Source organism: Lutra lutra, chromosome 1, assembly GCF_902655055.1.
Source record: "Lutra lutra chromosome 1, mLutLut1.2, whole genome shotgun sequence".
Taxonomy (NCBI): Eukaryota; Metazoa; Chordata; class Mammalia; order Carnivora; family Mustelidae; genus Lutra; species Lutra lutra.
In genome coordinates, this window is record NC_062278.1 from 223,049,027 (window position 1) to 223,061,484 (window position 12,458).

Below are 12,458 nucleotides of genomic sequence, written 5' to 3' on the forward strand. Positions count from 1 at the left end.
AGCTTTGATTGTATGTCCCCTCCCAAACCAATCACTGTGAGCAAGGCATGGCAGGCTCTGATGAGCACAAGGTGGGTTACGTGGCCCTTTATAAGGTGGGGATGACGGATCAACGTCTTATAAACCTATGGTGGGGCCAGTGCTGGGACCACAAGGGTGGGGTGGACTGCAGTAGACACGGCTGCTGCTTTCCTCTTCCCAGTGGACTATTTCATACACAGAAGAATAGAAAAAAATACAACCAGTGTGATTTGTTAGTTCCTAACATGTTTACTTATTAAAATCAGAAACTCTGAACAAGAGTCCGTTAGGGTATGGAGTCCAGATTATGTAAGAGTTCCAAATTGCGACAAAATTTGGGAATGACTCAGCAAGACAGGACAGTTCAATAAATGACCTTGAATGCCCCCAGATGCTGTGCTGGCGAGCAGAGACCGCTGGTGCGGCGTCAGAAGCTGGCCCCGGGGTGGTCCAGTCGGTTAAGCATCTGTCTCTGGCTCAGCCATGATCCCTGCGTAGATCCAGGGATCCAGCCCCACATCGGGCTTCCTGCTTCTCCCCCTACCTGCTGCTCCCCCTCCCCTGCCTGTGCTCGGTCTCTTAAATAAGTAGGTAGGTAGAGGATAGACACCCCGATGCTGTGCTGGCATGGACAGGCCGCTAGGCTATACTCCAGTGTTCCAGTGGAGGAGCAAATTGGAGGGCAGACACCGTAGCGGACAGGACGGGGGAGGAGGTGTGGTGAGGGGAGCTGCGGGGAACAGCCCTGGGCAGGCGGAGGGAGCACCAAAGCCCGGAAGAAGGAGAGCCCAGGCTGGTGACCCCCAGCAAGAGTGGAGGTCGGAGGGGTGGGTGGGGCTGAGGCCGGTCTGGGGCCTGGACCACTTATCTCCCTCCTTCCTACAAGGAAACTGAGCCTCAGGGAAAGAGAGCCAGTTGCCCAAAGTCACAGGGCTGGTACTCAAACCTAGGCTCCTGGGCAGCGCGGCCTCGCACCTGTCTGGACCCCTAGCCCCTCATCTGTAAAATGGGGCGTGAGTAGGACCTGCCTCAAGGGCCAGAGAGAGGGCCCGCTGAGTGAACACGGGCAGGTCCCGCACCCCGCGACCCTCAGGGAGCTCCCGCCGGGCGCCATCACCCCCGCAGCACCAATTCCACCGGCTGAGCCTGGGAACCCGAAATGGCAACTGGGCTCCTTCCGTGAGGGTCGGGAAGGGGCTTCCTACCCTGAAGCCCTGAGTTCGCCGCTAGTTGGTGACAGCACACTGGAGAGATTTCCCAGAAGCTAGAGACCCAGCTAGACCCAGCGGCACAGCCACCAACACCTGGACACGTTTGTACAAAACAGAGGGGGTTTTTATTGTGTGTGATGCGAAGGGGGCCGTGCGGGCAGGGCCTGGCCTGGGGCAGCCCTTCTAGATGGTCCTGCTGGCCGGGTCCCGTGGGTGGACGGGCGGCCGGTCGTCCCTGCCACGGATGATGGAGTTTATCCAGTCTGCAAACTGGGCGACGGGAGCGAAGGCGTCTGGGTAGAGCCCGGAGCCGCAGCCCCCTCGGATGAAGGAGTCGATGCCCTGGACGAGCCCATTGCAAACCAGGGGCCCGCCCGAGTCCCCCTGCGGAGACAGACAGGGCTGAGGACCGGCGTCTGGGGCTCGGGCCAGCCCCGCCGGAGCCCTCCCACAGAGACGGACAGGGTGGGGGGTGTCCGGGGCGGAGCGGGGTGGGGATGCAGGGGGAGGGGCTGGCGGTACGCACGAAGCAGATGCCGGCCTGCCGGCGAGGCACCAGCGTGCACACGTTCGTACGGCGGCAGAATGTGGTCACCACAGTCACATTGAGCTCCTGCAGGACCCTGGCCAGTGGCCGGGCCGTGCCCAGCTGGCCCCAGCCCATGGCCAGGCACGGAACCCCACTGCCCACGCCTTGATTCTGGGCAGGCAGCCTGGCCAACTGCACGTTCCTGTTGATGGTGGCCGACCCGTTGAGCTGCAGTGGGCCGGACGGTGCGTCAGAACGTCCCAGGGGGTGGGGGCCATGGCCCTCCCCTCCCCGGGCCTCAGTTTCCCCATCTCTACAGTGGGAGTGACCACAGTGGCTCAGAGCATCTCTGGACGTCTTGAATGCAGTAAACAGTAGGTACTCAATAAAACACAGCATTCCAGAACATTCTCAGACAATAATCATAACATGCAAACACCAGGGAAGAGAGGGTTTCCTCCTTAAATCTCCTGCCAGCTGAATGTGGGGAATTTTGCCCCGTTTCACAAAGACAGGAGCTGTCCCTGTGCTAGGTCACATAAATTAAGTTTGTTGATCGGCAACGGCTCAGAGCTTCCCCTATGATCTCATTTGATTTCTCAGCAGCCCTGCCGGGTGGTGTTTCTTTCACCCTGTTACAGAGGTGGGGAATGAGGCACAACGGGGGGATGTACCCACTTAGAGCTGGGGCCCCAATCACGTCCCGCAGTCTCCTGCCCCCTCCCCAGGAGTCCTGCCCTGGGTGTCCCCTCCCCACCCTCCCTGGCTTCCCACCTGGAGGATCACGATGTCGTTCAGCAGCCTCTGCGGGTCGAAGCCGCTTTCAAACACCCGCCGGATGGCAAACGATTGCGTCGTGGGCTCTCGCTGCCCCAGGTCATGTGCCCCCAGCACCACCACCACCGACCGGAAGTTCCTCAAGCAAGGGAGAGACAGGAGGTGACTGGAGGCGGCCCCGGTGGTGGGGAGCCCCCAGAGCTCAGATGTGTCCCATCTGAGCGCGGGGAAGGGGCGCTCATGGGGTGCGGGGCTGGCGCGGGGCAGACCCCCGGGGGGACCGCAGGCTCCTGGTCTCCCTCTCTCCCCGCACATAGATGTGGGAACGGGGCTCCAAGGAGGGAAGGCAGGACGGGGGTACTCACAGACCATCCACACAGTGGGCAGCCGACATGACGAAGTTGGGGGCGATGAGGGTAGCCCCGCAGAAGTGGCCTCCACGCCGCTGTAGGGACACCATGAAGGGCCATGCGTGGGGCCGGGCCGCGCGGCCCCCCACAATCTCCGAGGCCAGCGCTGGGCCTGAGGACACCGGGAGGGGGTGGAGCGGTGAGGGCCATGGAGGGGCCCTGTGGGGCAGGTGTCCTCCGACGGGACAGCAGGGTGGGGGCTCCTCACGGGCCTGCGGCCCCGGTGAGGGAACTGAAGCCCAGAGGGCAGAGGGGACCTGCCACCACCCGCACCTCGACCCGGCACAGCTGGACTGAGACCCGACGGCTTCGGAGTCCCCAGGGTGTGACCTCTGGTTCAGCCCAGCTCCGGGCTCCCTGGGCAGCCTCAGCACTCAGAGCCGGCGTCCTCCTCTGCAGACGGGCCCCCTCATCCAGCTGCTACCTCCCGACAAGGGTGAGGGGCCCCGAGGGTCTGGGCAGGCGGGGAGGGAAAGACAGACCCATGGCCCCACTCACCACCCAGCAGTGCAGCCAGCAGCAAGGGGACAAGGGTAGGGCTGGAGGAGCTGTGGCTTGGGGTCATGGCGGGGCCGGGGCTCTGGCGTGTCTGCCCCCCCGTGCCCACCCGTCCCTCTTATAGCCCCACTCCTGGAGGCCGTTACAGGGGCCCCACAGTGGGGCCAGGTGTCCCCACTTCCTCTCCCCCACCCTGGGAGGTGAGTGACGGGAAGAGGAGGGGGAGAGGAGGTGCGCAAGGGGCGTCTGAGGGGTGTGCGAGGGGCCCAGCGGGGTCTCAGCGAGGGCTGCATGAGTAAATGGGAGCGTCAGATAAACATTGTTTTTAGTATAATTAGCTCCCAAATATTGCACAGGACACACTTGTCTGTAGTTAGTCCCTGTTCGCCTGACATTCACGTAGAACTAGGTGTCCTGTGTGTTTACTAAATCTGGCACCCTAGGCCCAAAAGTCCTTGGCTGGGGCCCACCATGTGCCTCAGTTTACCCAGGGCACCGTGCAAGGTCCTGACATTCCACAGGGGCGGCAAGGCTGCTGGGCTCTCATCTGAGACGAGGCAGAGCGAGGGCCTCCCCAATGAGTTCCCATCCAGTGACCCCCAGGAGATCTGGGGCCAGCCCCAGGTCCCATGGTTCACAGCAGGATGGGGTCTGCAGCCCCTCCTGATCAGGGCCAGGCCCTCCAGCCTCTCCGGCTGTAGCTCAGGTAGAGCTCACTCTCAGTGGGGCCAGAAATTCTGGGAAGCAGCCCCCAGTCCCCAACTCCCTGAGTGCTGCTGAACCCCCTTCCCACCCCAGCACGGCCAGCCAGCGGTCCTGGATTCCAGCCCAGGCCTGCAGGCTAGGGCGCTCCTGCCTGGAGCAGCAGAGGAACTCAGTGGAACAGCTGGACTGAGACTGGGGTCCCCAGGGCATAGCCCCCACCCCCATGACCCCCGTTCCACTTCCCGCTTCTCCCAGGATGCTCCAGCTCCAACAGCCTGCGAGCCCCTGTCGCAAGAAGCAACGTTCTCCCGGCTCGGGCAAGGTTGGGGGAAGGAGCAACGGATGCTCCCGCAGGCTGGGCGGGTGGGGGCCCCCAGGGCTGCCCAGAGCTGGGGCCACCGTGGGGGTCCCCTTTGTCCCACGTGGCCGCAGACAGCGAATCCCATACTCTGCAGGGGTGAGGACACCAGCCCTGCTGTCCCCAAGCCTGGCATACAGCAGGTGCTCCATGTCTACTCTTTATCCCCCCCTTGGTCTGATGCACAGTGACAAGGCCTGCCCCCTCCCCTCCTGGCAGGGTCCCCCCCAACCTGCTTCGTTCAAGTGACCATAGAGGACTTAGTAAGCACCCCTTTCCAGTCTGGGGATGGGGGGGAGGGGAGGCAGCCCTGTCTTTGGAGGAAGTGGCTCTGCAGGGACGGCAGATTTAACCAACGCTGCATCTTTTGAGCACCATCTGTATACCATGTTCATCTGTGTCATGGTGGTCAGGTATGCTGACTTTGGGTTCATACCCTCATGTGGCCGCTTGCCTACTGCACGGGTCCAGGCCACTGGCTCTAGCGCTCTGTGCCTCAGTGTCCCGGTCAGGAGGACGACAGCTTGCACACCAGGCTCTGTCTCCTGGTTGGTGCAAGGCTGAACAGAACGGAGGTTTCGGAAGTCCTGAGATAAGAAAGTGCTGTCCTTGAGGGTTGTTAACCATTAACCTCCCTTAGGAGGGCAGGTGGGGCCGCCTTGGGGAGCACAGGCCAGGGAGGCTCTAATTCCAGACCAGAGTGACCGGTGACTCTGCGGCACGTCAGGGGAACAGGCCTGGCGCCCGCGGGCTACATGCACTTTAGGCGTTCTGTGTTAGGCCACAATAAGATAGAGATTTGAGTGTGGGGGGTGGCCCCACGGGGCACAGACCCCGGCCTCCAGGGGACCCTCACTCCCAGAGGCCTCCGCTCTGTGGTTTTGTGAGTCCCTGAGTCTCCACAAGCCCAGCCCACCTCCAGCAAATCGCCCCGACGCCCCGGTCCTCCCCTCCTGGGGTCTGATCCCAGCTGCGAGCCCACATCTGCGAGCCCACGTCCCCGAGCCAGCATCACAGGCATGCGCCCACGGGAAACCGGGGGTGGTGGGGGCCGGCGCTCTGGGCTCTCCGTTCCCATCAATGGGCTCCATTCCCTCCAGCAAGCCTCCCTGACCCCCTTCTCTGGGCACTAAAGGTCCCTCTGGGCTTTTTAGGGAAACCACTTCCCTGCCTTGCGCTCCTGGGGAATTCGGGGAATTCCTGACATCCTCGCATGCTCATCAGCAAACGTTTCCCAGGATCGGGCCACAACGTCAGTGCGGGCAGGCTGCTATGAGCGTGGGGCTCCTGCCCCACGGCAGTCAGCCCTACAGCAAAAGCTGCGAAGAGGGCTGGTGTGGGGGCTCTCACGGTGGGGGGGGCGCGAGGGGCACGCTGCCGCCAGGTGGCAGCAGAGTCGATCCAGAGGGGAAGCCCCGCCTTCCCAGTCCGTGTGTCCCCTCTCTGAGGCTTGAGGGCCTCCTTGCCATGACCACCCGCCCCCTCCTGGCCAATGACCCTCACCTCTTCCCAGCCTCCGACCTCTCCTCTAGGCCCAGCCCAGTTCATTTCCGGGACCCCGCCACCCCCCTGACCTGCTCTCCTCCTTGGCCTTGAGCATCCCATCCACACCAGAGGCCTTGCGTGTCCTGAGGCGGAGCCTTCGCACCTGCTATGCCCCTGCCCGAGGCCTTTACGTTCCTCTCCATGCAGCGGCAGTCAGCTCAGGCATGGCCACCTCCTCCAGGAAGCCTCCCTAATGATCCCTGTGCTGGGAGCTGGGAGAACAGAGCTGGTCCCTGACGGCCAGGGTAGGGCTCCCTGGACAGTTCTGGCAATGTCTGGGGTGACTCCATTTTCTAGACAAGGAACCTGAGAGATGGGTAGCGACTTAACCAGGGTCACCCTGCAGGGCTGGGTTAAAACCCGAGTCTGTGTGCGTCCGGGAAGTGAGACCCACTGTGACCTGGGCCCTCCAGGCCTCTGCCCCAACCCCGCATCCTGAGTTTGGGGTGCTGGGCATCTTCGGCCACTCTCCGCACTAAGAAAGGACAGGCAGAAGCCTGGGAAGGAGATTCAACTTTTGCTGATGTGGCCGTGGGGTGCAGGGCTCCTGAGAACCCTGCCACGTGGTAAGGGCCATCCGCGGGCGGGGTGGGAGGAAGCAGCTTCCTGCTCAAACTCTGCACACAGTTCCCCAACTCAGGGCTGTGGTCGCCCCCTGCCTTGGGGCCTCTGCAGAAGGGGTGGGGGGCCTCAGGGGCCAACCTCGCACCCTGCATGGACCCCATCCACCGGTGGGGGGCAGCCGGAGCGCTGGGGGGTGGTACCGTCCCAGACCACAAAGGGGTCCACAGTCTTAAGGATGTGGCTGCACACCAAGAGGCCGCTGAGTCCTCCAGGAAGGGTGGGGACAGGTGGGTGGGTTCCCCGGGCTGGGCCGAGGTGGCCACGGTGTGAGAGGCTGGGGCGCCATCTAGGGGTAAATGTTTAGCGTCTGGATCTTTCTTTTGGACGTGCAGACGAGGAGGGAGATAAGGCCAGGGGAGAGCAGGGCCTACTGCATACGCGGCCCCTGGATCCAGGCTGTGGCTTCCTGAATAACACCGAAATGACCCTAACCCACACTTCCCCAAGGGGGGAAAGCCCCCAGACCCAGCGACGGCTGCTGCATACACTCAGCCCACCCTGCCTTGCGGGGGCGAGGCCGGCCCGCACATCCCACCCACGGAAGCCCCCCGTCCAGGTCCAGGTGGGGGCACCAAGTGAGGCCCGCAGCTGCTCAGCCCGGCCACCCTCCATCCCCCGGGCCATCCCTAGGGTCCCTTCTTTTCCGGGGCACCCAGGCCCCTCGGGAGCCCCTCTGGCCACGCGGCCAGGCCTCCAGGAGTTGGGGATGCGCACGTCCAGAGCCGATGCCAGGGTTGCAACGAGTGACAGTGAGGGGCGTCCGGGAAGCCTGGGGGCGCTAGCCGGTCCTGCTGGGGACACTGGGCCCCCAGCATCTGGGCAAGGAGGGCGGCGGGGAAGTCCGGCTGGGGCAGAGCGCTGTTGGCCGGCCCCACAACCTCCCCCCGCATCCATGTGCGTCCTGCCTACGCCAAAGGGCCTCTTCCAGCACTTGGCCCACACCGTCCCCTCCACCTGGCCCCTCTCGCTCACCCTCCGGCTCCACCTGGAAGTTACCTCCTCCAGGGAGCCTGCCCTGCCGACCCTCTAAACCCTGCCAGGGATGTTTTCTCGGACTCCAGGGGCCTCCGCCTTGTAACATCAGTCACGTTGGTTGATTAGTTCACTCACAAAACACCGAGTGCCAGCTGAATTCTTGGTCCTATTCCAGGCCCTGGGGGTCCTGTCTCTGCCCCCCAGGAGCCGATTTTCAGGGTGGGAGGCCCAGGCCCAGGGGAGGAGGACTGAAGGTAGAGAGGAGGTGAACAGGAAAGCAGGGAGGGGTGGAAGTTACACCAAGAAGGGCAAGGCTGGCAGCAAGGCTGGGGATGGCCAGGGCAAGGCTGGGAGGCAGGGGCGCCCAAAGGGTGACTGTGTGGCTGCCTGATGACTGTCACTGCCAAGCCAGTTGCACATCCGGCCGTGTCCCAGCATCCGCATGGGGCTTTGTAAACAGTAGGCACTCCATAAATGCATACTGTGGGATGAGTGATGGGGTCCTGCAGGCCTGCTGGCCCCGCCCACCTACCCAACGCTGTGCATTGCCGCTGACTTCAAACAGGTGAGCGAAGCGGACCTCAGCAGGTGGACTCGGGGTCTGCAGGGGGTGGGCCCAGGCGTCACACCCACCAGGACGGAGCCGCTGAGGAACCCAGGTGCCTGTCTTCTGGCGTCCTCGTTCACTGGTTCCCCTGCCCCTGAGACACCCAGAGCACAGCCCCCTCGGTGACTAACTCCCCAAAGCTGCCTGGGAGGGCCTGACCATCTGGACTGCGCTCTTGCCCCTGAGGTATGAGGGGTGCTGGGTCTGGGGTCAGGACACGTGGCTTGAGCTCACCCCTCCTGGGCCTTGTCCTGACACCAGGGGGCCAGCTCAGGCTGCGGAGCAGGGGAAAGGCTTCACCTAGTTTGGCACAAGAGAGTTGGGCAGAGGGAAGGAGGGAGTGGCCTGAGGTAGGGCCAGCTCCCCTCCTAGACCTCAGGGCAGGACTGGCTCCCCCCCCCAAATCCCAGGGAAGGGCTGCCTCCCCACTGCAGACCCCAGGGCAGGGCCGGCTCACAGGACTGCAGGGAGTGGACAGTGGGCAGCACAGAGCTTGAACGGATGCCTGCCACATAGGGCTGTGAGTGGGGCTCAGCTTCTGGCCCATGCATGGTCTCTGCCACCACTGGGGCCCAGGGAGCCCCCAGACTGGGAGAGGGCAAAGCCACTGTGTGACCTCACCCAGGCCCAGGACCTCTTGGAGCCTCCATCTCCCCATCTGTAAAATGGGTGTCCCATGGCTTGTCCACATGGTGCTGGGGTCCGCTGGCGGAAGGAGGTGGGTCTGGGCAGAGCCACTGCTGGGGGCAGGGGAGCCTGGCAGCCACATCCTTAGTATTTCTGAAGGTTTCTGGGGGGGTGGCAGCACGCGGTTCTGAAGGCCAGGGAGGGTTTGAAGAAGCAGGAGGCGGAGCCGGTGAGGCGACCCATTTTCCAAATGAGCAAACTGAGGACCGTAACATCCTCATCCTGATGAAGGCTCTGGACGGCCTCTGGCTCCGCCTCCTCTGGCTCCGCCTCCTCCAGCACCTTCGTCATTGACCTGCCTGCGTGCCGCTCCCCCCACCCCCAGTCCGCTGGGCTGTGCGCCCCCCCACGCGCCCCCATCTCCCCCGCACCCACGCCCGCACCCACGGCTGTGCCCTCCCCCGCACCCCGCACCCCCGCACCGGCACCTGCGGAAGCCGGGAGCTCACCGCTCACGTTTCCTTCCCAGGACCCCCGCGAGGTTCTGCCCGTTTTACAAACGTGAAAACGGCCCAACGGCTCAGAGATGCCCCATTCTCTCCTCCTCCCTCCCCTCCGGGCATTCATCACAGCAGTAGGTGGAGCCTGCCCTGGTCCTGCCTCGCGTCCCCACTTCTGCCCTGAGGGCCCTGGACTGACTGGCTGGAGGGCACATTCCCCCAGAATCAGCAGGGCCCAGGCAGACAGATGGACACGTAGCCCGACACATGGCCAGCAGGACCGGTGTGAGGGCATGGCCGTGGTGGGGCTGGGGCCCCAGGGGATCCCCCTGCCTGCCGCCCCCACTTCCTCCTTGCACCATTGGGACCACCGGGAGCGCAGGAGGTTAGAACCGTGCCCCAAGGAGGACGCAGGGGCGTGACTGTGTCCCAGGGGACACGGGGCAGTGGCCAGGGACGTCTGTGGCTACTGCACTGGAGCTTCTGGTACTGAGGGGCTGGGGTCAGGGATGTGGCTTGGCCCCCAGCCCAGCCCCAGAGCCCCTACAGAGAACAATCCTCTGTCCACGTCTGCAAGGAGACGTCCAGGTGGAAAGATATATCTTTTTAAGATTTTCTTTCTTTCTTTCTTTCTTTCTTTCTTTCTTTCTTTCTTTGACAGCGAGAGCACAGGCAGGGAGCGGCAGGCAGAGGGAGAGGGAGACGCAGGATCCCCGCAGAGCAGGGAGCCTGATGCGGGGCTCCATCCCAGGACCCTGAGATCACGACCTGAGCCGAAGGCAGAGGCTCAACAGACTGAGCCGCCCAGGCGCCCCTAAGAGGAAATGTTTGTGCATTTATTTCTAACCGAGAGTTTTAAACCCGCAGAAATGTAGAGAGAGGAGCTCACCAAACTTGGAGAAAAAAAAGAGATGCTTTCTAACTCTTCATTTTGGGATGGCGTCATGCTTGCGGAAGTCAGAAGCAGCCCCACGTGTGTGCCACCGGCTTCCCCCGGCACAGCCGGGACTGCAGGTTGGTGGCCTCCTGCATCGGCCAGCGTCCCTTGTCTCCTCCGCTCTGGGACGGCGCCGCGGCCTCTCCCATCCTTTGGCGATGTTTGCAGGGACCTCACAGGTCGGCAGGGGCCGGAGCGTGCGGTTGGTGGTGGGCAGCGCTCCTGCGTTCTTGGCGGGAGTCCCATGGGCGACACTGGGGCTCCTCGGGCACCCCCTCTGAGGCCGCTGCGGACGGTGCTGACCTGGAGTCCTGCCCGGCGGCTCCGAGAGCTCCGTTCCTGCATTGGCACACCCTCAGCCAGGGCTGCGTCCCTTCTGTCTGTACCCCCACAGACATTGACTGGCTTCTGCCCTCTGGATGGGTCGTGCCTTCCGTCGGGCCAGCCCCTGTGTCCACATACCCCGGGGCGTCCACCTTCGCCCGCGTGGGGGCCCACATGCACCTGCGGAAACCACAGGGCCATGGGGCACCCAGCCCCGCCCTGTGCCAGCTGGGCTGAGCTGCCCAGACCTCCGCCTCCCCACTGGTGACGTGGGGACAGCGGTAGCACTGTCCTCAGGGCGGTGATGTTTGGAAGGTGCTCGGCCCACAGCGAGGATGAGGTAAACGCGGGAAGGCACCTTGTCACCCTTGTCACTGTCCCTGTCCCTGTCACCACCCTACCCGGCTCAGCCCCTCCTCATTCCCAGGCTCTTCTGGGAGCAGACACACACCTGCCGCCTGGGCTCGGGTTCTCCTGGGCTCTGGGGTCCTGGGGCGGACACATGGCCTCCTGAGCCTCAGTCTCCCCAGCTGCTGAGTGGGGCGATGAGAACAGCCCTGCCCCATGGGGCTTCAGTTTCCAAACACACAGAGGAGCTTGTCAGCTGTTAGCTGACAGATGAACAGACACATGTGTGGTCCCCATACACGGGAGCATCCCCCAGCTATGGACAGGAGCGAGGCCCTCACCTACCACACTGGGAATGGACCCCAAGCCCACGGCACGCAGGGAGGGGACCAGACACAGGAGGCCACGGAGGGTGTGAGTCCACGCGTGCAACACCCCAGACCAGGCTCCTCCCCGGACCGGAAGGGGGCTCGTGGGGGCCGGGGGCCGTGGGAGGGGTGTGGGGTGACAGCTGACGGGGACGGGGTTGCCGTTGGGGAGATGGAACGTTCTGGAAGTAGACAGAGGTGATGGCTGACTGCCCTGTGAATGTATCTAATGCCACTGGATTGTAACTTTAAAATGGTGAATTTTATGTTCTGCGAATTTTACATCAATTAAAACACTGTTTTTTAACATTTGTGGGTTTCCGGGCCCCTCCCCAGTCTGCAGACACCGAGGCCCAGGGCCGGGACCCCTCCCCACTAGACCAGGCCTGGTCTTCTCCAGCAGATGAGCTCTCTCTCCCACCCTACCCAAGCCTGTGCCCGTCCCCCCAGCCAGGTACGGTCGACTCCCAGGCAGGGGTACGTATGGGGAGCAGCCCCTCCGACGGGTTTCTGTGGGCGTGTGTCCCCAGGGAAACCGCAACCACCACCCGCAGATGGCGGCGTCGGGCCTTTAAAACAAGTCTTGGACGAAAATTCCCCACACAGGAGGCTCGAACGAGTGTCCAGAAAGGCAGCAGGTGCCAGTGTCCCCGCTGGGCCACCCAGGGTCCTCCGTCCCGAGCCAGCGCCTGGCGACCCTACAGACCCATCCGGAGCGTGCGGAGAGCAACTCTGGGCCCCTTCACACCAGACCCAGCTGCGGCCCCGCTCGGTCCGGGCTCTCCGGCCTCGGGCCCCCACCTGCTCTCGGGGGCTTGCGATGTCCCGACCCGGGCTGGCAGGTCGGGGGGACCGAGGCTCAGGGTCTCACAGCCCAGGCCACCTTGTTGGGGTGAAGCCGTGTCCCCCACTGCCTGGTTTCCTCGGACGGAAGGCGTGCACACACGGAGGACACCAAATTGAGGGCAGGGCAGACAGAAAGTCCGTGTGGAGCTTGGGCTCTCCGAGGGGCCACGCTGGCTCCCGGCCGGGAAGGAACCCTCAGCATAGCAGGGGCAGCGGCTGCGAGAGGACGTGGGGCACCTGCCCGCCGT

General features: G+C 63.5%; 1 protein-coding gene across 1 annotated transcript; it reads right to left on the reverse strand.

Moving 5' to 3' along the window:
- Positions 1-1,343: 1,343 nt before the first annotated feature.
- LOC125087398 (neutrophil elastase-like) lies at positions 1,344-3,616 on the reverse strand. Its single transcript, XM_047707677.1, has 5 exons — positions 3,447-3,616; positions 2,904-3,060; positions 2,536-2,677; positions 1,759-1,989; positions 1,344-1,616 (listed from the first exon to the last, which is right to left on the reverse strand). Exons 1-5 carry the CDS (start codon positions 3,511-3,513, stop codon positions 1,416-1,418), a joined length of 798 nt encoding a protein of 265 aa, XP_047563633.1. The 5' UTR covers positions 3,514-3,616; the 3' UTR covers positions 1,344-1,415.
- Positions 3,617-12,458: the final 8,842 nt, after the last annotated feature.